The 25,685-nt window shown below is 46.1% G+C and overlaps 1 protein-coding gene across 1 annotated transcript; it reads left to right on the forward strand.

Annotated features, from left to right (window-relative positions):
• Positions 1-306: 306 nt before the first annotated feature.
• LOC123398610 lies at positions 307-3,888 on the forward strand. The gene is made up of 2 exons (XM_045093065.1): positions 307-1,743; positions 3,606-3,888. Exon 1 carries the CDS (start codon positions 383-385, stop codon positions 1,736-1,738), a length of 1,356 nt encoding a protein of 451 aa, XP_044949000.1. The 5' UTR covers positions 307-382; the 3' UTR covers positions 1,739-1,743; positions 3,606-3,888.
• Positions 3,889-25,685: the final 21,797 nt, after the last annotated feature.

Here is a 25,685-nt window from a genome sequence, read left to right on the forward strand (position 1 = left end):
CACTTTGGTGACTCCACAAAGAACCAAAGCCATACACGGAACCTAGACAAACCATTTAAATGAAAGAATATGACCAATGCATGAGAGAGCTTAGGTGCTAAATCATTAAATAGAGTGAGCTTAGCAACAACAAGTGTAGTAAGTTGCTAAGCTATTTAATGCTTTTAGCACCACATTTTAACACCTTTGCATTGAAAACAGCCTAACCCAACACCCAGCCTACGGTAAAATCGTGCATCTCTCCGCACGGACAGGCGGGCGGCACGAGGATTGGATATGCCCTTCTATACAAACCAAACATGCCGGTAGTCCTCCATTCTATCCTGCTAAAAGCCAGTCCACCAGTCCGGTCCCTCTCTCGAACCCTCCTGCAACTCCAGCGATGGCGGGGAAGAACAAAGGGAAGACCAAAACCAAAAAAGCGCCACCTTCCTCCACCTCGCTTCCTCCCCCGCCGCCGGTGGAGCCACAGGCTACGGAGGCGGCGGCGACCTCCATCGATGTCCTCACCGAGTTGGACATCTCCAACATTCTCCGCCGTCTCTCCCTCGCCGACCTCCTCCGGGCCGCACTCGCATGCCACCGCTGGCGCCGCCTGGCCGCCCGCTGCCTCCCTCGCGCCCCTCCTCTCCTCGGCTACTTCCACCACCCAACCCACCCCCCTCCCCCGTTCCCCGGCCGGGACACCAAGCTCCTCGACACCCCCGCCTTGTTCGCTCCCCTCGATGCCGCCTCCCCGCGCCTCACCCTCGACTTCGCTCCGGACGCCTTCCGCTTCCTCCTCTTCGACTCGCTTCAAGGCCTCCTGCTTTTCGAGTCGTCCGACGAGATACCCAAGGACAAGGGGGCCATACCCCGCTTCCTCGTCCTCGACCCGTCCAACCGCCGCCGCACGGTCCTTCCGCCCCCGCGCCGCGAGACGGTGCGCGATGACCGCCGCTGGCGCAAATCGAGGTACTACATCGGCTCCGCGCTGCTCTCCCGCGCTCACCCGAGCAAGCTCTGCTTCGAGGCTGTCTGCTTCGCCATCGAGGAGGGCCGCCCTCGCGCCTGGGTCGCGTCCGTCACCAACGGCGACTGCAGCTGGCGCGCGCTCCCGCGGGACGAGGAGGCCAACGTCGACTTCAATCCCTGGTTGTTCGAGAACCGCGGCGTGCGCGCATGCGGGAAGATATACTGGCACATCTGCAACTCTCCGCGCATGCTCGTGCTGGACCCTGCCACACTCAGGTTCTCCTACCTGCAGGGGCCGCGCGCGCTGACTATCGACCCGTTAACTGTGTGCAAGTTCCGCGTCGGGGAGACGCCGGATGGGCGCCTTTGCTTGGTGACCGACGGCGAGGAGCAGCTGCAGCTGTGGGTGCGCGGGATGGGCAGGTGGAGCGACAACGGTTGGCTTATGGAGAAGAGTGTCGCGGAGTTGAGCACGCTGTGCGACATGATTCCTGGCATGCCCAGTGAGACGGACGACATGATTCCTGGCACTCGCAAGCCCACCGACATCGATATGGTTCCTGGCATGCCCTGCGAACGGACTGTTTGCGTCTGGCCCAGCGACATGGACACCGCTCGCACGGGGAAGGTGTTCATCAAGACCTGGGGGTTCGGGCGCTACTCGTACGATATCTGCACCGGCAAGCTGGAGCGCCTGGCCACGAAACGTGGCAAGGAATATGGGCACCCCATGTTCGCCTACTTCCTGGCATGGCCGCCCGCCTTCCTCGCTCCAGAGCACTGATTTCGGTAATACTCCCGCACCAAGCCTGCTCTTTTTTTACATAATAACACCATGAGTAAGTGCATTACTTTTGGAGTGGGCGCAAATGTATCCAGCCTTTCTAGGATTTGCATGGTTATAGGGACTAGTTCTTCTTGCAAGATAGGTAGGATATTGAGGTGGTTATGCTCCAAATGACAAGAATTTGGGGGGCATTCAATAATTAAGTCTGTCTTACAAGTTTTCATCACAAGTGCTGTTGGTTGTAGAGATAATGACACGCTTGATATTTCCATAATTTGTTTTGTATGGTCTCTAGTCTCTACACATGTTCATTATCCTGTTCTGCCGTATTTCACATTCAGAATGTTCCCCGGCTACAATTTCTGAATTTTTCTTGCACAATATCCTGGTATGCTTCCAATGGATACTGATCCCATGATATGACTGTCCTAGAACTGGTTTTATTCAGTACACGCGACGTAATTTTGGCACCAGGACCAGCATAATGTTTACATTGGTAACTATGTTGTTCATGGATTGTAAAGTTTATTCTGACATTGCAATTTTGTACTTTTAACTGGCCGCTCATGCTGATTTCCTTGCTCATTTTGATTTGTTATAAAAACATCTTTTAGGTTACCTCAGATTTCCAAAGTGCAGATTTCTTTTTATGCTGGGAGTTGTAGTGAGCTTCTTTCACAAGCTTGGTGCAAGTTTCATATTGGGTCTTTTAGCTTCTGTTCATGAATTATATTACTGGGAAATCACCATCTTAATGCGTTTCTTACTCTTACATATGTTTCTTGTGGTACTGGGTTGGGAGATGGTCCTTATTATTAACATTAAGTTCCTAACTATGACGCCCAATGTCACCTCTACTTTCTCTTATCTTCTGTTCATGAATCCTAATATTAATGTACTCCCTCCGTCCCAAAATTGTTGTCTTAGATTTGTCTAGATATGAATGTATCTAGTCACGCTTTAATATTTAGATACATTCATTTCTAGACAAATCTAAGACAAAAATTTTGGGACGGAGGGAGTATTTTGTAGTATTGCATTTGGTCATTTAGAAGACCAAAGAAATCCAGAAAGGATATTACTCGTTTCAAACATGCATACGATTATTGGTGAAGTACCTCGTACTCCTCGCTGCATGAAATCAATTGATGATTTGGCTACCTCTTGCCTACTCCTTCTGTACCTAAATATTTGTAGTTGGGGAGAACTGGACTAGTTCTCCCCAACTACAAGTATTTAGGTATAGAGGAAGTAGAAGATAGCACATCTTATTCAGTTTTCTTTCCATAATACGGTAATTGTCAGTTTGTCTGAATTGGTGCAACCTTTTAGACAACTCTTTAAAAGAAAAATCTTTAGGCTTTGTTTGGTACTAGTTTATTTTTGGGAATTTATGGGGATTATCCCCGTCAAACCCCTCAATCCCCACATATCCCATAACACCATTTGGTTCTAGTGTATTTGACATATTTCATCCCCACATTTCCCCTCAAATTCCCAATTTATAGTGCATTTTTCTCAATACCCAATACACTACCACTACCTAGTGTATTGGGGATAAATGAGGATTTGAAGGGATTGGGTGAAGGTTGGGGTTTCACCCAATCCCTTGGGGGATTATCCCCACCAATCTCCTCCAAAACACTAATACCAAACAAGGCCTTACTGGGTATTCCCTTCTAGGTTTGAATTCTGAACAGTAAATAGCATAGACATTTTTTTGAGCTTAAAACAGCATAGACATGAACTTTGCTTTTTGTATACTGCTTGGCAGTGCTTGCTAACCCTGTACTTTTTTAAAGTTATATTGGTTTATTTCAGTGCGAATTTAGTAGCTGATACTTGTGTGATTTATATGATCCAGGCTGTTTGGTCACCTGTAAGGAATTGGCACATCTTTGTTTGAAGTCAGCTCTTCATTTCTGGGTCACAACTTTCGTGCTACCATCTCGCGTTCAGCTCATGGGGAACCTCTGATTACCTTGACCTTCATGGCACTATTTAAGCAATCTTTTGATGCTATGTTTATCCAAACGTCATTAGGACTGGATGATATTCAACAAGGTGTACTGTTAAATTATGCTTATTTTGGACGATTCATTCCTTTGTTCGTATTCGGTAATGTTCATCGCATCTGGACTTCCGTATTGTTCTGTCTTGAGTTAGTATTCTGCAGGTTTGGCAATTGTGAGTCAATGATTGCCAAAACTTTTATTTCCGTACTCCTCAAAAAGAAATATCGCATTTATCCAGAAAATGTTCCAAGTTCCAAGTAACGATCTGGAAAAAGTAAAAATAAAGATTACACGATGAATTGCCACAACCGGCAAAAACATGACTCCATGACTACAGACATATCCGGAAAAAGTAGTGATAGTTGAATCTGGATAGTACTAGGATGTGTTTGGATAGTTAAATCTTGAATTTATATAGTATGGTTGAATCTGGATAGTACTAGGACATGTTTGGATAGTTGAATCTTGAATTTACTCCCTCCGTTCCTAAATATAAGTCTTTTAAGCGATTTCACTAAGAGTCTACATACGAAGCAAAATGATTGAATCTATACTCTAAAGTATGTCTATAAATGAAATCTCTACAAAGACTTATATTTAGGAACGGAGGGAGTAGATAGTATGATCGATGTGTTTGGTTGTTTGTGTTTGGCCCATGCATGCCCTCACTATGCCAAACGTAGGGTTTGCTCAGCTAGGCTTCACCAAATTTGTGGCTCGCATGTTTTTTTTTAAACGGACAACAGCTCGCATGCTTCTTAAAGCATCAATGGGCCTCATAGATGAATCTGTTTGTTACCTCAGGCTGACCATAGTCGGAAGTATCATAGAGTAGTATCATGCATATGATACTATGATATGATACTATCTTTATAATGCATAGTATCATAAACTAGTACTTATCATAAATGGTCTCATTTATTAACATGCAAGACACATAGTAGCATAGCATTTAACATGTTACGGTATCTATCTATGATACTTTAACCCTCTATCTCTTTTTTAATTGTCTGTCACATCAGCATGTTTACTAGTTCCAAAAATATGATACTACTTAAGTTACTCCCACTATGGCCAGCCTCAGAGCCAGGCTCGAGGGGATGGATCATTGAACGTGAATGCACGCGTTGGGAAGCACGAGAGAGACGGGATGTTTTGGTCATAACTTCCCTCACCACCCAAACCCATATTCTTTCACCACCCCTTTTGTTGCCATTGATGTCCGGCTCTACTCCACCATCATGTTACCTGAATCCTTGCCCCCACACTAGTGCTCACCTCTGGTGGCTCGTCGGCGTTGAATCGAGGAGCCTCAGACCGGGGGGTTTGGAGAAGATGAACAAGTCTCCTTTGCCCATATTCACCAAGAAGCACTCAACGTGTATTGAGCCCACCATCAACAGTTGGTACCTTGACGACCGTGGGTGGGAGTTTGGCTGCAGCGGCGGGGACATCGGTTGTGATGGTATGGACTTCCAATGCACGCAAAATTGATAAAATTGACCCCTAGACTGAAAGAACTCGCAAAGTGAATCCGATGGAGAAAAATTCACCCAACTGACCCTTTTGTGTGGCGCCCGATGCCTAGACGCCACACTACAATGTGTGACGCCTAAGACGTCGGCGCCACACGCCCGGCCACGCTCGCACAGCTGGCCCCACCTTCAGGCAGTGCGACGACTAAGCCTCAGGCGTTGCACACTCTGCAGTATGGCACCAAGCGCTTAGGCGTCACACTGTGACTTATCCAGCCACGGGCCAGCCCCCTCCCCCATCCCCTCCTCATTCACCCCCTTCACTTCGCTTCACAGCTCGACTTCAAGTCGTCCCCTTCCTCAAATCCCTCTCCAAATCAACAGATCTGAAGGTTTGGTCCGGGCATTTGTTGTCCTATCCCCCCCTAAGGTAACCCCCCCGATCCCCTCCTTCTCATCCCCAAAAAAATATCATTTGGTCACTTTTTTGCAAATGTGAGGAAACCCTAGTTTTTCATCAAATGTGGGATGTATATGATATTGTTGTATTTGTTTGTATGTTAGGATAAGGGGTATGATGGGGTTAGGATTAGGGTTGTTTGGATGTTTGCATTATGGTCGTGTTAGGGTTAGGCTAGGGTTAGGGTTAGGTGTAAGATGAGGTTAGGATTATGGATGTTTGGAAGTTAGGAATAGGGTTTATTTTTATTAAGTAGATTTTGTAGTATTTGCATGATTGTTTATAGAAAATATTGTATGTTGTGTTGTTTAGGGATAGGACAAACATGTGTTTATGTTCATCACGTGGACAAGGATGCCTTTTTAAAAGGCAATATTGATCCGGACCCGGATGAGCTTGACATGGTGTTCGATTTCTATCCTAGCTATGCTGAATTGTTGAAACAAGTCCGAAAGGATTTGAATTGGATGGACCCCAGTGATGTTGTTGAGTTTGATGGTAGTCATAATGTGGGATTCGGAATGCACATTTGTTGGAAGACCATGCGTGTCAACTCTGAGCAACGTTGGCTTGCATACAAGGATACGATGGCCGAATCACTAGACAAGGCTCTAGAGCTATTTGCCATCAAATCAAATGTTCCTAACTTGCACTTGGATTTGAACCGGGTTGCCAAGCAAGTCCTCCACGCATCAACGAAGAGGCCAACATTGAACCTCCTTCAGCACAACAATCGAATATCCAACATGAACCATTGCTAGAGGAGAATGATGAGCAGGATGATGATGAGAATGATGATAATGTTCTCCATGACAACAACCTTGGTGATTTGGACAAATATAATTTGCAAGAGACCATGGACCATTCTATTCCATACTCACGTGGCTATGCATCCGAGTCGGACGATGAGGGTCCCGATGAAGAAGTTGATGAGAAAGGGTTCACGGCAAAGGACGCTGAAGCTTTCACGAAGGTATTAGGGCGGGATCACCGGACACCATTGTTCGAGGATCTTAGCCTTGCAGATGAATCCGTGATTGATGGAGGTGAAGGCATATTGTTTGGAGTTAGGCCACCTTCTCACAGGGACAAACGTGGGAAGAAAATTTTAATTTTGCCGGGGTCAAAGTTCGAAACATTCCTTGAACTGAAGATGTGGTTGGATGAATATTCCTTTACGCATTATAGGCCACACAAAGTTGTTCATTCAAACATGAAGTTGCATTACACGGTTGCATGTGAGGATTCAGGGTGTCCATGGATTGTCCGTGCAAGACCATGGAAAGGAGGGCCAGGATGGAACATTGTCAGTTGTATGCCTCACACATGTCGAGGCAAGAGGGTTGATGGCAAGCTTTCGTCGCAAAACCATAAACAACTCACCTCCGAGTTCATCGCTTATAGGCTTTCCAACTCCATATCCTCTCTTCCTACAATGAGCATAAAAAGCATACAAGATCTTGTGAAAGCCCTCTCTCACTACAAGGTGAAATGCGGGAAAGCATGGAAAGCGAAGCAAGTCGCATTCAAGATGTTGTATGGTGATTGGGAGCAAGCATACAACCGACTACCTAGGTTGTTGGGAGCTATTGCGCCAGTAACCCGGGCATGGTTCATGTGGTCGAGCCGTACGGAGAGAAAACAAGGATTCACAATGGAAAGAGGGTCAGAGTATTTGGCCATGCATTTTGGGCATTTGAGCAATGTGTGAGGGCTTTTCAGCACTACCGGCCGGTCATCTCCATCGATGGCACGTTTTTGACGGGACAATTCAAGGGCACTTTGTTGGTTGCAATAGCAAGTGATGCCAATAACCGGTTAAGGCCTTTGGCTTTTGCTTTGGTTGAGGCGGAGAACAATGTTAACTGGGAATGGTTCTTGCATATTTTGAGAACCAAAGTATTACCGTCTGAAAGGGAAATCTGTGTCATATCGGATCGCCATCAAGGCATAATTAAAGCGGTTGACATTTTCATTCCCGACCATACTCCTTTGCACCATCGATGGTGCATGAGGCATTTCTGTGCAAACTTACTAGATTGGTATGCGTGGATACCTACGAGGACCATTTCCGTATGTCACATATTTGACTTATCTTTTTCATGTTGTTTTTCATGCTCCTTTCTATGTTATTGTACTAACTCTGAGCCTTGTTGTTTTTATGTAGGTATCGTGGCGTCTCAACCCAACAAGGCAACAACGGAGTGGAGGGGGAGAAGGATGCAGTCAGTGAGGACCAGGGGTTGTGGGAGAGGGCTGCAAAGAAGTTGAGAGAGGAGGACGCAGCTAAAGCGCGGAAGAAGAAGGAAGAGGAGTATGAAGCAAGGATGAAGGAGGAGCTGAAAATAACAATTGACCACTAGAGATATGAGAAAAGGATGAAGGAGCAGCACGAGAAGATGATGGAGAAACGTCAAAGAGAATTTGCAGCTAGCTTTAACAAGACACTGGCAGAGAGCGCAGCAAAGAGAGAGCGGGAGCATCAACGCTTCACGGAGAGGGTGGTGGAAGAGGCTTCAAAAATGCGCAAAAGGGAAGCGGAAGAGGAAGAAGAGAGGAAGAAGAAGAAGAGAAAGGGGCCTTGCTCGACACAATAGAGCCGGAGGCTTCTATTCTCATGCACGCTTTCATCTTTGAACCCTTTGTGTTGTTGAACCTTGTCCACTTGCGCGCTTTCTAACTATGAAACTCCACTATTATGTAACTTTGAACCTATTATGTATGTTTGAACCTATTATGTATGTTTGAACCTATTGTGTTGTTCCACTTGTTGCTATGATGGATGATAAAAGTCCACTTGTTGCTATGCTAAATGATAAAAATGGATGATAAAAGTCCACTTGTTGCTATGCTAAGTGAAATTGCTGACAGTAAAAATGCTAGTAGGTTGAACATGTGTGGCGCCTAAGCCTTGGGCACCACACATGTGAAATTGCTGGCAGTAAAAATGCCAGTAGGTTGAACATGTGTGGCGCCTAAGCCTTGGGGGCCACACATGTGAAATTGCTGGCAGTAAAAATGCCATTAGGTTGAACATGTGTGGCGCCTAAGACTTGGACGCCACACATGTGAAATTGCTGGCAGTAAAAATGCCAGTAGGTTGAACATGTGTGGTGCCTAAGCCTTGGGCCGAACACATGTGAAACCTACTCGTATTTTTACTTAGGTTGCATATCCACTAATTTGGTTCGTATATCCACTAAACTCCACTAGTTTAGTAGGTACCACTTAGGTTGTATATCCAGGAAAAAATATTAGCAAGACATAAAACACAAAAGTTTTACCAAGTGAGATGGCAGTAGGTTGAGCATGTGTGGCGCCGAAGGCTTGGGCGTTGCACATGTGTGGCGCCGAAGGCTTAGGCGCCACACATGTTAAACCTAGTGGCATCTCTGTTTTTTCACAACACTTCAGAGCATTAATTTATAGCATTTCACAGCATATTAATTCACAAAACTTAAAACACCCAGATAGACACAATTCATAGCATTAAAACACCTACAAGTGCAAATTTTTACAACTTAAAACACAAATAGTGCAAATGGTACAAATGGTTCACATAGCCACATCTACTAGTTCGACATGTTCAAACACCAACGACACTACTAGCCAAATAAGTTCACATAGCCACAACTACGTGTGGCCTCGTCCCCTCTTAGAAGCTAGCTTCTTTCTTCTCACAACAGGCTCCGGTTCATCCAACTCATCATCATCGTCATCGGCATCCTCATTGCCCATACCTCTCATCCTTGACAGACGTGAGCCCCCAGCGACCGGGTTCTTTCCTTTGTTCGCATAATTCTCCAGTGAGTACCTGAAAGTGCATGCTATGCCCCTAATTGTCTTTTGGTGTTAATGAAAACACATACATAGGAAACTAATCCTATCTGTTGAGTGTATCTTAGGACGGCAAGTACTTTAGTAGATTAACATTTATGTGCCAAAGGTTGCCTGAAAAGATTGGTGATGTATTTCGAGAAGACTCGGGATTAAGAAGAGATGCTGTAGAATAGCCTTTTGAGTTTACTGATATTGAGTATAGGGATCCCGCACTATTAAGAGGGGATCATAGGGTTTGCGATAAACTTGCTCATACCACATCTCTACAAACATATCAAACACCACATACTGTCCACTGTCTACAATTCAATATATGTCCAATTACCTCGGACATCCGGCTCCCTCCGGACGTCCGAGGGCCGGACATCCGGCTCCCTCCGGAAATCCGCACCCAGACACCAGTAGCTTGTAAGGCTTATATCTCGGAAATCCGGCTCCCTCCGGACGACCGAGGGCCGGACGTCCGGCCAAGCTTCGGAAATCCGGAGGTCAACACCAGTAGAATGTGTGCACTATATCTTGGAAATCCGGCTCCCTCCGGATGTCCGAGCGCCGGATGTCCGACACCCATCAGAAATCTGGAAGCCACCACCAGTAGAACTTGTGCTGTATAACACGGACTTCCGGGCCACTCCGGACGTTCGTATGCTGATGAATTCAAATATGTTCAGGCACATCTACAGGCCTCGGACGACCGACCCCTGTCGGACGTCCGGCCGCTGATGAATTCAGAAGAGTTCCAGTCATGCCTACACGTCTCGGACGACCGACCCCTGTCGGACGTCCGGCCCCTCACGGACGCCCGGACTCCCGACAAGTGTCGGACGTCCGGACCCTGTGTGACTTATTGCACCTCTAACGGCTGGATTTCACTCCACACTATAAATACTCTTCTCCCACCTCGTGAAAGGGTGTTCAACACAGCTAAGACACACCCAAGAACACCTTTCCTCTCACTCACTCTTGTCTACACCAAATCCTAGATCCCAAGAGCATTTGTGAGTCCTTTTGAGTGTTGTTCCAATCAAAAGATAGATCATCTCCCTCTCCTCCTTCCCACCAAAGTGATTTGTGATTTGAGCAAGTTTTGAGCAATCCCCGTGATCTTGTTACTCTTGGAGGTTGGAGACTCCTAGGCGGTAGGAGTCTTTGGAGAGGAATCAAACCATTGTGATATCCCCCGGAAAGTTTGTGAAGGTTTGGAAGCCACCTCAAGGCTTACCACTAGTGGTTGAGAAATGCCTTCGTGGAGTTATCTCAAAGGGAGAATAGGGTGAGCCTTCGTGGCGTTGGTGTGCCTTCGTGGTAACATCCGCCCCTCTAACGGTGACGTAGCTTCCCTCCAAGGAAGTGAACATCGGGATACATCCTTGTCTCTCTCGGAGTTTCGGTTATTCCAAACCCTAACTCTCTACTTGTGTTAATCCTTATTACATACTTGTATTTGCTTATTGTTTACCGCTTGCCTTGCTTCACTCCTAATAGCTTACTCTTTGTCATCGCAGTTATTAGGCTTACACTTATATTCCGCACTTTAGCCTAAAATTGCCAACTAATTATTAAAATTTGGATTTGTACCTATTCACCCCCCTCTAGGTCCATCTCGATCCTTTTCAATTGGTATCAGAGCCTCGTGCTCTATTTGTGTGGCTTAACCGCCCTAGAGCGAGATGGACGTGGATCCAGCTACGGTAGCTCCAGTGCAGAGGGACGGGACTTCCGCGGAAGTCAAGTCTTTCACCTCTGAGGACCTGGAACGGGCCCTTGCCAAGCAAAAAGAGGAGCATGATGCTTCTCTTGAGTCCATAATACAAATGAGACTAGCAGCACTAACCACGGGGACAACCACGTCCCCGAGGGCCTCAGGGCCCCACGTGCACGGTACTTCATTTGGCCAACCTCCTCCGGAGAGGAACCAAACCAGTGTTCCATGGCTTTATGCTAAATCTCAAATTGAGAAACCTAAGTACAATCCTGGAGGAAAACCTCCCTTGCTTGATGACAATTCCGACTTTGCTTTGTGGAGAGTTGGTATGTAGGATCATCTTAGGTACGCCAATGATGAGATGCTGGACATCCTCGAGCATGGGTACAATCCTGTTGATCCAAGATGCCTCACGCCCAGAGAAACTTATGACAAGCATCTCAATGACACTGCAATCATGTGCATAAGAAAGGGAATGAATGACAAGCAACGAATACCTTACATTCACATCACAAGTGCCAAGGAATTGTGGGATAGCATCATAAGGACCAAGACCGGTACCTCCACTCTTCGGCTTGCTCAATATGAAATTGCCAAGGGGCAATTACAGAATTTCTGTATGGAAAAGGGTGAATCTCCCAAGCAACTACTAGAACGACTCATGACTCTCGCCGTAGACACTGAGTCATGTGACTGTGACAAGACGCAAGATGGTTTCAATCTGACCAAGAGATTCCTTGTGGACAAGTTACTTCACGCTCTTGCTCCATATCACCATCAAATGGTATGGGACATGAGACAACATCATGCTTTCAAAGAAATGACTCCGGATGACATCATATCCACTTTCCAATTATTTGAAGAGTCAAAGGCAAATGCAACAAAGCACCTAGCCATGCATGGCACTTCAACATCAAAGATCAATCTTGCTTTGAAAGCCAAGCATGAGTATGACGAAGAAGAAAGTGAAGAAGAAGAAGGTGATGATGATTGTCGAGATGGTGATGATGTTGACTTTGATGAAAGCCCATCGTTTGAAGACATTACTCTCTTTGTGAAGAAGTTCAGTGCAGGGAAGTTCAAGGGAAGATTTCCAAAGAAGAAGGTAAGGAAATGCTATAACTGTGAGGAAACCAACCACTTCTCCAACGACTGCCCTTATGAGAAGAGAGAAGACAAACCAAGGTTTCCAAAGACCTTTGTAAAGAAGAAGTTACCAAACCCTATTAACTCCAAGTCCAAGAGGACAGATGGAAGAGCAATAGTTACACAAGAAGAATCAGATCCAGAAGATGTTGGTGGAGTTGCCGGGGTAGCTCAAGATACACAGAGTACCTTGAGGCTAGTCAACAAAAGTGGTGATGTTGTTCACTACAACTATATGAAGGACTACAAGGGCAACGCTCACAAGTGTTTGATGGCAAAGACTGCCATGGGAGATGGGGAAGACCAAAGCTCCCATGATAAGGTTAAGGTAACCCCACGGTTAAACTCTTTCAGCCTAGTTTCTACCCCTTCTGATGAGTATCTTGATGCGGAAGATCATTATGAGGATGATGATTTAGATCATCCCATGTTTGCTAAAATGAACAAATTTATGTGCTCTCTTAAAGGAAAGAAGCTCACTATGTTTCGCATACTTATGGAAATGGTGAGTAAGCACACCAATACCATCAAGGAACTCGAAACCCTCGTCACTGAGGAGAAGGAGAGAAATGAACTCCTTGAGCAGAAAGTCCTTTATGAGGAAGCACAAAATGATGCATTATGTTCTAAAGTAGGTGAAAACCTTGATAAACATGCTAATGATCTTGCCTCCTTGAAAAAGGCTGAAAATGTGTGCAGAGAATTACTAAATGATAAAGACCGACTTGTGAACTCTCATGCTTCTCTTTCTAAGGACTATGAGCGTCTATCCTTATCTCTCAAAGACAAGGAAGAGAAACTCACTGTTCTTACAAAGAGCTTTGAGGCACTTAAGGTCACTTATCTTGACACTCTAGCTAAGGCCTAGTCCTCACCTATTATCAATGTTGATACCTGCACTACTAACCCTAGTAGTGAACTGACATCTATCCTTGAGGAGAACTGTTCGTTAAGGGCACAGCTAGACAGAGGTCTCATGACATGTGCACAAGGACAAAAGACTCTCAATGAGATCTTAAGTCGACACAATGGAGGTGTCGCCAAGGAAGGGCTTGGGTTCAACCCAAGCACTGCCAAGAAAACTGCATCTCCTCTGAAGTGTACCACTCCTCTTAAGGAAATATTTGTACCAGAGGGACACACAGAGAAAGGTAAGGTTGTGAGTGGATCGGCCACTAGGGGTCCGTCTACTCACAACAAGACAACCGAATTCATTCCGCCATCCTATATACTACGCAAATCAAAGGAAGGAGAAGTCTATGCTAAATTCGTTGGTCCCCGTAATGCATTTCGATTCTATGCTATTTGGGTCCCTAAGACTCTTGTAACTAATGTGAAAGGCCCCATGACAAAATGGGTACCTCAAACCAAGTCTTAATTCTTTACAGGCTGTTTTCTCCGGTGGAGCAAAATGGGTGATCGACAGTGGATGCACCAATCATATGACCGGAGATAGTAACTTGCTCTATGACTTCATGCAAGCCATTCGACCATACATGAGCATTGTATTTGGTGGAGGGTCGAAAGGGCAGGTAATTGGGTTGGGCAAGGTGGCAATCACTAATGACATGTCTATTGCAAATGTCATGCTTGTCCAATCTCTTCAATATCATTTACTTTCAGTTCGTCAATTGTCTTCCGTCGGTTATGACACACTATTTGGACTAACGGATGTGAAAGTCTTTAAGAGAGACACTCTTGAAGTGGCTTTTGTTGGAGAGTTGGATGGTAACCTTTACACGGTTGATTTCTCGAAAGAGAGCACTTTCCATACAACTTGTCTAATGGCCAAGGCCGACATGGGATGGTTGTGGCATCGCCGGCTCGCCCATGTTGGCATGAAAAATCTTCAAAATCTCTCAAACGGTAATCACATTCTTGGACTAACAAATGTATCTTTTAAGAAAGATCGTGTGTGTGGTGCATGCATAGCTGGGAAGCAACATCAATCAAGGCATCCACCCAAGAACGTTGTATCCACTTCGAGGCCGTTAGAGCTCCTTCATGTGGATCTATTTGGGCCTCCTTCATGGGCAAGTCTTGGAGGGAAAAAGTATGGCCTAGTCATTGTTGATGATTACTCAAGATATACATGGGTGTTCTTTCTCAAGTCCAAGGACGAGACGAAGGTCACTTTCATTGACTTTGCCAAACAAGCCCAGCGGAAGTTTGACAAGGACATCAAGGCAGTAAGAAGTGATAATGGCTCTGAGTTCAAGAACTACACCCTAGAAGAATTTCTTAGTGATGAGGGGATTGAACATCAGTACTCCGCACCTTACACCCCCCAACAAAATGGTGTGGCAGAGAGGAAGAACCGGACACTTGTGGAAATGGCAAGGTCCATGTTAGATGAATACAAGTCACCACATAGCTTTTGGGCTGAGGCCGTCAACACAGCATGTCATGCATCAAACCGACTCTTCCTCCGATCAATATTGGAGAAAACTCCATATGAGCTCCTAACTGGCAACAAGCCCAATGTTAAGTACTTTCGTGTGTTTGGATGCAAATGTTTCATCCTCAACAAACGGGAACGGTTAGGGAAATTTCAATCCAAAACAACTGAGGGGATTTTTGTTGGCTATGGGTCAAACTCTCACGCCTACAGAGTCTACAAAAAATCCACTGGATTTGTTATAGAAACCTGTGACGTGACGTTTGATGAATTTAACCGCTCCCATGGGGAGCAAGTTGATCTAAATGATGCAGGTGAAGAAGACTCTCCACAAGATATCTTAAACATGGGTGTAGGTGCACTTCTGCCTATGGAACAAAGACCCCATGATGATGATGAAGATGATGAGAACATCTCGCATCCTCAAGACAGTTCACTGCCCGTACCTCCACAAGATATTAGCACACCCATCATGCCAGTTGTTGAGGATCAAGTGGGAGAACATGTCTCTCACCCTGATGACGCTCAAGAACAAGATGATCTTCAAGAGGTAGACCAAAGTATGGGTATGCTTGATGATGAACCTCAACAGGTGCAACGCGAAGAGGAATATCTTCCTCTGCACATAAATGATCCATATGTTGAGGACGTTGATGATGGAAACGAAGTTGAACCTCGTGAAACCTTGACCTCCATCATGCCACGTGTGGCCGGTCGTGTTGATATTGATCAAATCCTCACAGGCGTATCGGAAGGTAGAGTGACTCGTAAACAATTAACAAACTTTTGTGCTCACTTTTCGTTTGTCTCTAGTACTGTGCCACACAGGGTTCAGGATGCATTATGTGACAATGACTGGCTACTTGCTATGCAAGAGGAGCTAAACAGTTTCACACGCAACGAAGTATGGTCATTCGTAGAACGACCAACTGAGGAACATAATGTCATTGGAACTAAATGGATTTTCAAGAACAAGGAAGATGAGAACGGGACTGTTCTACGCAACAAGGCAAGGTTAGTAGCACATGGGTACTCCCAAGTTGAAGGTTTGGACTTTGGTGAAACTTTCGCCCTTGTTGCTCGTCTTGAGTCCATTCGCATTTTATTGGCCTATGCTGCTTTCAATGGTTTTACCTTGCATCAAATGGATGTGAAAAGTGCTTTTCTTAACGGTCCTCTACAAGAAGAGGTATATGTATCACAACCACCTGGGTTTGTTGACCCTCATCACAAAGACCATGTATATAAACTTCACAAGGCACTTTATGGTCTTAAACAAGCACCCCGTGCTTGGTACGATCATCTTAAGAAGTTCCTACTCGATGATGGCTTTGTGGTGGGGGTGATCGATCCCACTCTTTTTACTAAGAGGGAAAATGGTGATTTGATCTTATGCCAAATCTATGTAGATGACATCATTTTTGGTTCTCCTAACATCCATTTGTGCAAGAAGTTCGTGGCCTCCATGACCAAGACCTTTGAGATGTCACTCAACACGGACTTGAAGTTCTTTCTTGGTTTTCAAATACAACAATTTCAAGAAGGGGTTTTCTTGTCTCAAACTAAGTATCTCAAGGACATTCTTGAGAAATTTGATATGACAAATGCTAAACCAATGAAGACACCCATGGCCACCGATGTAGTTCTAAATGAAGACTCAAACGGTATTCCTTTTGACCCATCTACTTATCGCTCCATGATTGGTTCGCTGCTTTATCTTTGCGCATCTAGACCGGATATCATGTTAAGTGTAGGAATATGTGCTAGATTTCAAGCTTCCCCTATGGAAAGCCATCACACGGCGGTTAAGCATATTCTTAGATACCTCGTTCACACCCCAAAGTTAGGCTTATGGTACCCTAAGGATGCAAAGTTTGATCTTATTGGGTATTCTGATGCGGATTGGTCCGGTGATAAAGTGGGACGGAAATCCACTTCCGGTGCATGTCAGTTTCTTGGACGCTCGTTGGTAAGTTGGTCCTCGAAGAAGCAGAACTGTGTTTCTCTCTCCACGGCCGAGGCCGAATATATTGCAGCCGCAAGCTGTGCTACTCAATTGCTATGGATGAGGCAAACACTGAAGGATTATGGTATCACGTATCGACACGTTCCTCTTCTCTGTGATAATGAAAGTGCCATAAAGATATTCGTGAACCCCATTGATCATCCTCGCACAAAACATATTGATATTAGGTATCATTTCTTGAGAGACCATGTGCAAAAGGGTGACATTGATATTACCCATGTGGGTACCGACATGCAGTTAGCCGACATTTTCACCAAGCCACTTAGCGTAGCTAGGTTCTGTCAACTTAGGCGTGAACTTGGTATCTTGGAGCTTGACAACATATCTTGAAACCTTGCACACATACATACACTCACATTATGGTTGTGTCTTGATGTGCGCATATATTTAGGGGGAGTGCGTCGTAATTCTATGTGTTTTCAAGCTTACAACGTACGCACCTATCATTTCATGCATGAAATGCTTCTAGGAAAACAGTGGTCATAGTTTGTTATATATATATATATACCATGCAAGTCATCATTATCAAAACAAAAATTACCAGAACTGGCCTCTCCCTTCTCCTCCCTCTCTCGGACGTCCGGCTCATCTCGGACGTCCGGCGCCAGAACATCCTCCGGACGTCCGACACGGCAATACCTCCTCCGGACGTCCAACCAGTGTCGGTCGCCCGACGCAAGAACGACCTCCGGACGTCCGACGCCTCTCGGACGTCCGACGCCTCGGGGCCCCTATATAAAGCTGGGCGCGGGGCTGGGCTTTTGCCCTAATCCCCAGCGCCCCCTTTTTCCCAGCCACCGCCGCCAGCCCAGGGAACCGTTCGAGGAGCTCCTCCCCAGCGCCCAGCCCTGGTTCTCCCGAGCCGCTCTCCTCCACGGATCCCCTCCTTCTTCCTCCGTATTCTTCGCGAGATCCATCCTCAGGTCGCTCCTCCATCTCCTTTCGCGTTGGATTTGATTTCACTCATGTATCTCCATGCTCGTTCCTCATTTGGGGAGTTTTCATCCGCGTAGGGCTTCATGGGCAAGACCAAGCACACCGCTCGGAAGATCGTGGCCGGCTCATCCTCTCGCACCCCTATGAACACGGGGTCGGAATCGGATGAGCCACACCGTCCCTTCAAACGGACTGCTCGGCGTTCTCCGCCCCAGCGTTCGCCGTCTCCCTCGCCGTCTGATGATGCTGACCCCGAGTTCGAGGAGGAGCTTGCCGCCGAGGAACTTCCTCAACCCGTCGCTCGAAGGTCCAAGCTCGGGTCTCGCAGGGCGTCCTACATGCCACAACCGCCTCCTGCCCAGCCTGCAGGTGAAGCTCGCCCCATCTCCTTAGAGCCTCCTGCCACATTAGGTCGTAATATCACGAACTTCAGCACACTTGGGGCAGCTTCCTATCTTACTTTCCGCCGCGACGTAAATCAATACGAGGTCGGCAGTGATTCTACGGATTCTCGTTTCCGCACAAATGTCCAGGCAGACATATTTACCACCGTCATAGTCCCTAAGGGGTTATCTAATCATCTTTTCATTGATGTTGAGCATCTTCGCATGCACCCGGCGAAATATCTAGGTGCCATTGAGCTTACTGAGTCATCGGGGCTTGCCGCCCCGTTTTCTTTTCATTGCGACTATAATGCTGCTGCCATTCACCAGTTCTATGCCACATGTCATTATGGCTCCGACAACACTGTCACCTGGATCACCTCCGACGTTCGCTTCAAAGCCACTTATGCTAGTTTTGTTGCCGCACTGGGTTTTCCCCATTTCGGTTATAAAATACATAAGGATGATCCTAACCATGCGCCTAAGACTATTGACGTGTGTGGACACCTAATCAAACCACTACGCGAGCTTGATGCGGATGAGCGCCTGATGGACCTTAACCAGGTATCCATCTGGCCCTCACCTTACTTCATTATCTTTCAGTGTGTCATCCGCACCATCTATCCCAAGATGGGTGATAAGGGTTCTTGCACTGGCTATTGTATCGACATCATGTACCACTTGTTCGAGAACCCCAAGAGCAAAATCAATGTGCCTCATTTCCTATGGCATGAGATTAGGCTTGCTAGCTTTCAGTACAAGCGAGCCTTTCCTCACGCTCCTTTCATCCAGGCACTTATTAACCACGTTGCTGATTTCTCTGTGGCTACCACCCACATCCATCGCAAGTGGACCATTCCCGCTCACATGGCGGATGACTTTGCTCCCAAGAGCGCCCCTTCTTCCTCTACTACCACTCGCCGCACTGCTGCACGGGCCGCCACCCCTTCATCTAGCTCCGCTTCTCTCGGTCGCATTGCCAAATTCCTTGGCGAAGCTCACTCTGCTTTGATGAAGGCTGTCTCCTTTCAGTGTGGTCAAACCCATGATGTGGTTTCCCGCTTAGTTTCCTGTTAGAATGCCCTCAAGGCTCGTCTGAGAGCCTCGGGAGATCTTGATGTGAGTGATGATGAGGCCCCTCCTGCTGCTCCTTCCATTGATTTTGGCTTCCCTTCTGGTCCTGAGTGGTCTGAGTTCTTTGACGAGGCTGGGGGGAGTGGTTTGGCTGATGATGCTGATGATGATGGTGATGCGCCTTGAGTTTGGTTGGTGCTATTGATGGCTCCCTTTTTGGTACTTGGTGCCAAAGGGGAGTAATGTATCGTAGTTAAATTTTTATTCTCGTCATTTTTAGTCTTTGGACATTTAATGTAATGGATAAAACTCATGTATGGCTACTTATGAATGGTTGTGACTTGCTATGATATCATCATAGACTATTATGTCTTGCTCCTTTATTTCTACGATGATCTATTATCCTTCCATGTTGATCCATTTGGAGCTTTGATTTCTTTATCATGCATATCTTAAGGGGGAGCTCCGTACTAAATATCTCCTAGACTATACTGTATGTTTTAATATTTTTGAGACCTATGTATATGTTGTCATCAACTACCAAAAAGGGGGAGATTGAAAGTGCATGCTATGCCCCTAATTGTCTTTTGGTGTTAATGACAACACATACATAGGAAACTAATCCTATCTGTTGAGTGTATCTCAGGATGACAAGTACTTTAGTAGATTAAGATTTATGTGCCAAAGGTTGCCTGAAAAGATTGGTGATGTATATTTCGAGAAGACTCGGGATTAAGAAGAGATGCTGTAGAATAGCCTTTTGAGTTTACTGATATTGAGTATAGGGATCCCGCACTATTAAGAGGGGATCATAGGCTTTGCGATAAACTTTCTCATACCACATCTCTACAAACATATCAAACACCACATACTGTCCACTGTCTACAATTCAATATATGTCCAATTACCTCGGACATTCGGTTCCCTCCGGACGTCCGAGGGCCGGACATCCGGCTCCCTCCGGAAATCCGCAGCCTGACAACAGTAGCTTGTAAGGCTTATATCTCGGAAATCCGGCTCCCCCCGGACGACCGAGGGCCGGACGTCCGGCCAAGCTTCGGAAATCCGGAGGTCAACACCAGTAGAATTTGTGCACTATATCTCGGAAATCCGGCTCCCTCCGGATGTCCGAGCGCCGGATGTCCGACACCCATCAGAAATCTGGAAGCCACCACCAGTAGAACTTGTGTTGTATAACACGGACTTCCGGGCCACTCCAGACGTTCGTATGCTGATGAATTCAAATATGTTCAGGCACATCTACAGGCCTCGGACGACCGACCCCTGTCCGACGTCCGGCCGCTGATGAATTCAGAAGAGTTCCAGTCATGCCTACTGGTCTCGGACGACCGACCCCTGTCGGACGTCCGGCCCCTCATGGACGCCCGGACTTCCGACAAGTGTCGGACGTCCGGACCCTGTGTGACTTATTGCACCTCCAACGGCTGGATTTCACTCCACACTATAAATACTCTTCTCCCACCTCGTGAAAGGGTGTTCAACACAGCTAAGACACACCCAAGAACACCTTTCCTCTCACTCACTCTTGTCTACACCAAATCCTAGATCCCAAGAGCATTTGTGAGTCCTTTTGAGTGTTGTTCCAATCAAAAGATAGATCGTCTCCCTCTCCTCCTTCCCACCAAAGTGATTTGTGATTTGAGCAAGTTTTGAGCAATCCCCGTGATCTTGTTACTCTTGGAGGTTGGAGACTCCTAGGCGGTAGGAGTCTTCGGAGAGGAATCAAACCATTGTGATATCCCCCGGAAAGTTTGTGAAGGTTTGGAAGCCACCTCAAGGCTTACCACTAGTGGTTGAGAAACGCCTTCGTGGAGTTATCTCAAAGGGAGAATAGGGTGAACCTTCGTGGCGTTGGTGTGCCTTCGTGGTAACATCCGCCCCTCTAACGGTGACGTAGCTTCCCTCCAAGGAAGTGAACATCGGGATACATCCTTGTCTCTCTCGGAGTTTCGGTTATTCCTAACCCTAACTCTCTACTTGTGTTAATACTTATTACGTACTTGTATTTGCTTATTGTTTACCGCTTGCCTTGCTTCACTCCTAATAGCTTACTCTTTGTCATTGCAATTATTAGGCTTACACTTATATTCCGCACTTTAGCCTAAAATTGCCAAGTAATTATTAAAATTTGGATTTGTACTATTCACCCCCCTCTAGGTCCATCTTGATCCTTTTCAGTACCGCTTAAATTCCTTCCTAGGCTTCAATATGTAAGCGGAGCGTTGGAAAGCATTCAACGTCATTTCGTCCTCAGCCTTCAATACGAAAACGATATTGTCATACATATGAAGGTTGAAAGTGCACAATGTATGATGGGTATGTCATACCTCTGGAGTGTTAACATGATCCTCTAAATGAGCTCCCAAGGTAGTGTCACCATCGTCCATACGAGCTCCCGAAGAAGTTGATTTGTCTAGAGTATTTCTATGGGATGAACCGGATCTCAAAGGTTCGGAATATTCAGGGTCACGACAACCTAAAATGTTGGATAGGCGCCGCAACTTCTGGCCTTGTTTCTGTTAGATTGAAATATAAATGAGATATATAAGGTACCATATGTGGCATTCATCGGCAAAATATGAATCATGACACAACACCTTCATGAAAGGTCGAAGTGCAGATTCTCCCTTTTTTCCTCCATGTGTCCTATCTAGAATAGCTTCGGTTGCATCAGCTTGTTTCTTGATCTCTTTGCGCTATGACCACAAGAAAATGACATGTAAGGCAAGTGCATATGTGTACTAGTGTTCATACATAACATAGGGGAGCATACTTAACACAAAGTTCAGGACTGGGGCGAAAGAAGTTTGGTACCCTTGGCGAATTAGCATGTTGTATTCGCCATGGGCAAGTGCATCGTACTCAGTGGGTTCTTCCAATATGTCCTCCTCGTAAGCCGACGGACAAATCTCCACTCGAGTACTCTCCTGAAACCATCTTACGTAGTTACCAAATAATATAGTGAGGATAATTAGAGGCAAATGAACGAGTCGATGAGCTAGGGACTTGAATTGCAGAAAGAAATCACTTACAAACAATAGCAACTAACGAGAGATTTGTCGAGTGTGTCTTGATTGTATAACTGCCAAAATTCTGGATTCTCAATCCACAAATCTTTGCAATTGAAGAAATGCTCTTGCTTGACTTTCACCATTAGGGACTGACGCCCAAGTTCTGTTTCCTTCATGTACCAGGTATGCAATTTGTATATTTTCATTGGTAGCCGCTTGATAAACTCAGGCTTGACAAGAGGTTTCTTGGGTTGAAATGCCCATACCAGTTGGTTATTCCCTTCCACCGTGACGGGAATGATCTCGTTGCCTAGGAGTTGTGCAACAGTGACACCTGCCTCCATAGCCATCTTTTGAGCAACATCGGGATCGACTACAAACTCATTGGTACCCACCTTGACCAGCGGGATCGATTGCACTGGCTGTTCTCCCAGCTGGGTAATTATTTTCCTGCTTCTTCTAGTAAGGAGCGCCGCCTTCGTTTTCCCTTTTTTATATGACTTGGCAATAGAGCGGTCATAGTCTGATTTAACTCTCTTCGGAGGCGGCGGCCCTGCAAGATTGGCCAGAACGCGCTTGACGTCTTCCAGAGGTATTATATCCTTTGGTACATGTTTTCTCTTGTCTTTATGGGCCTGCAACTCAGCAGCCACTGTCTCATCTAATTCCTCTCTCGTCTTCTGTAAGCCAACTTTGGCGGGGGAGGAGGCGTGCGTTTCTTCCTAGGCTTATTCCGCTTTTGACTCTGGTTCTTTGACAGAAAATGAAATGGCTTTACGGTGGCGGGTTGGCAGGGTGGAGTCGGCTGGCGGGGTGGAGTCGGCTGGCTTGACGGACTTGGAGGAGGAGTCAGTGGCCTTGGGAAGATGATGTAGTCCTTTCTCCATAAGCAAAGGCCACATATGACTTCTTGCAGTGTGTGTGCCCTTCACCTCCAGGAATGTCGAGTTGTAGTGACTCATATCCCGGCATCACTTCATCCACCCCGACACGAGCATAGCGAGGTGGAATCGGAGTGCTATGGAAGGTTGCGCCAGGGGAATTTGTTAAAGCATAGCCGACTGCTGCCTTCACGGATATGTTCTTGAGTTTCATGTGAAGTTCACAACTTTGTGTCTCTCTGATTTCATCCACGGGGTAGCTAGCCAACAGTGCATCGTCGGCAAGGACCCCCTTGCAACCCGCGCTGCTTTTCGGCATCGATGGGACGGTACTATCCAATGCTGGATCTGCTGGTTGCTCTGGTAGCTGAGGCGTCCTTTGCTGGCTAAGTGTGTCGATATGCTCCTGCTGCCGCTAGAATTGGCACGTTGAGGAGACTTGGCTTGCGTTGGTTTTTCCCTTGAAGAGGAAAGGGTGATGCAGCACAGGAGCAGTAAGTATTTCCCTCAGTTTGAGAACCAAGGTATCAATCCAATAGGAGAATCTCGTCAAGTCCAGAGTACCTGCGCAAACACAAAAGAGCTTGCACCCAACGCTATAAACGGGTTGTCAATCCCTTCAAGATTGATTGCAAAGTGAGATCTGAAGGCGGAAAGTGCAACAAAGTAAAAGAGTAAGGCTGAAAATATGGTGTGAAGTAGACCCGGGGGCCATAGTGTTCACTAGAGGCTTCTCTCAAAATAGCAAATATTACGGTGGGTCGACAAATTACCGTCGAGCAATTGATAGAACCGCGCAAAGTCATGACGATATCTAAGGCAATGATCATACATATAGGCATCATGTCCGAGACAAGTAGATCGATACTTTCTGCATCTACTACTATTACTCCACACATCGACCGCTATCCAGCATGCATCTAGTGTATTGAGTTCATGACGAACACAGTAACGGCTTAAGCAAGATGACATGATGTAGAGGGATAAACTCAAACCAATGATGAAAACCCCATCTTTTTACCCTTGATGGTAACAACATGATGCGTGCCTCGCTACCCCTTCTGTCACTAGGTGAGGTCACTGCACGGTATGAACCCAAAACCAAGCACTTCTCCCATTGCAAGAATCATAGATCAAGTTGACCAAACAAAACCCACAACTCGAAGAGAATTACAAGGATATGCAATCATGCATAAGAGAGATCAGAAGAAACTCAAATAAGATTCATAGATAATCTGATCATAAATCCAAAATTCAATGGATCTCGACAAACACACCGCAAAGAAGATTACATCGGATAGATCTCCAAGAAGATCATGGAGAACTTTGTATTGAAGATCCAAGAGAGAGAAGAAGCCATCTAGCTACTAGCTATGGACCCAAAGGTATATGGTGAACTACTCACGCATCATCGGAGAGGTCATGGTGTTGATGAAGAAGCCCTCCGTATCTGAATCCCCCCTCCGGCAGGGCACTAGAACGTGCCCCAGATGGGATCTTGCGGAGACAAGCTTGCGGCGGCGGAAAAGTATTTTCGTGGGTCTCCTCATTTTTTAGCGATTTTAGGGAATTTATAGGCGAAGGAGCTAGGGCAGGGGAGGCCCAGGGAGCCCACAAGCCTAGGAGGCGCGGCCCCGTGGCTGCGCCATGGGGGCTTGTGGCCTCCCCCGGGACTCCTTGACTTGGTTCCCAAGCTTTCTGCGTATGTTTTGTTCCAGAAAAAATCTTTTGAGAAGTTTTATTCCGTTTGGACTCCGTTTAAAATCCTCCTCTGAAAAGGGTCAAAAACATGAAAAAAACAAGAACTGGCACTTGGCATTGAGTTAATAAGTTAGTCCCAAAAAAGATATAAAAGGCATACAAAACATCCAAAGTTTGACAAGAGAATAACATGAAACCATCAAAAATTATAGATACGTTGGAGACGTATCAAACACCCCGGTTCGAGCATCTTCCATTGCATCAAGTATAGCTTCCGAGGCATGTTTAAGACTTGCCTGCTCCACAATCAACCCTGTCTTTGGGTCCAACTTTTCTCCATGCCCAAAAAACCAATTCCTGCACCTTTCAGGCCAATTGGATGTTTGCGGAGTGATCCCTGCATCAATCATCTTCTGCTCAAGTTCATCCCACTTAAGAATGCCACTCTTTTAGCCACCTGGCCCCAGTGAATGGTGATGCTATTTTTTCTAAGCATTTTGCTTGTTTATCCTCGCCCGCTCTTGAGCTGTTTCTTGTTGCTTGAACTCCACAAATAAGTCCAGTGATCTTTTATCTTCTCGTGTTGTCGAGTGAATTCTGGAGTCTTGCCTTGTTTGCCGAAGTCGGTCCATAACCTTTTCTTCAACTTGCAGAATTGGTGGCCATATTCTTAAGAGCAAACTTCTTGACTTTCTCACATTGTTCATCTGAGAAGTGTTGTGGTAGGGTGAAATGTGTCATGAGTGTATCCCAAAGCTGATTTTTTGCTCTTTCGTCCACAAAACTAACTTCTCGATCTTGCTTTGGCCTATGCCATTCTTGAATGGAGATAGGGATTTGGTCCCTGATACGTCCATTTTGCATCATCTTTT

The sequence above is a fragment of the Hordeum vulgare genome, chromosome 5H (assembly GCF_904849725.1).
Source record: "Hordeum vulgare subsp. vulgare chromosome 5H, MorexV3_pseudomolecules_assembly, whole genome shotgun sequence".
Taxonomy (NCBI): Eukaryota; Viridiplantae; Streptophyta; class Magnoliopsida; order Poales; family Poaceae; genus Hordeum; species Hordeum vulgare.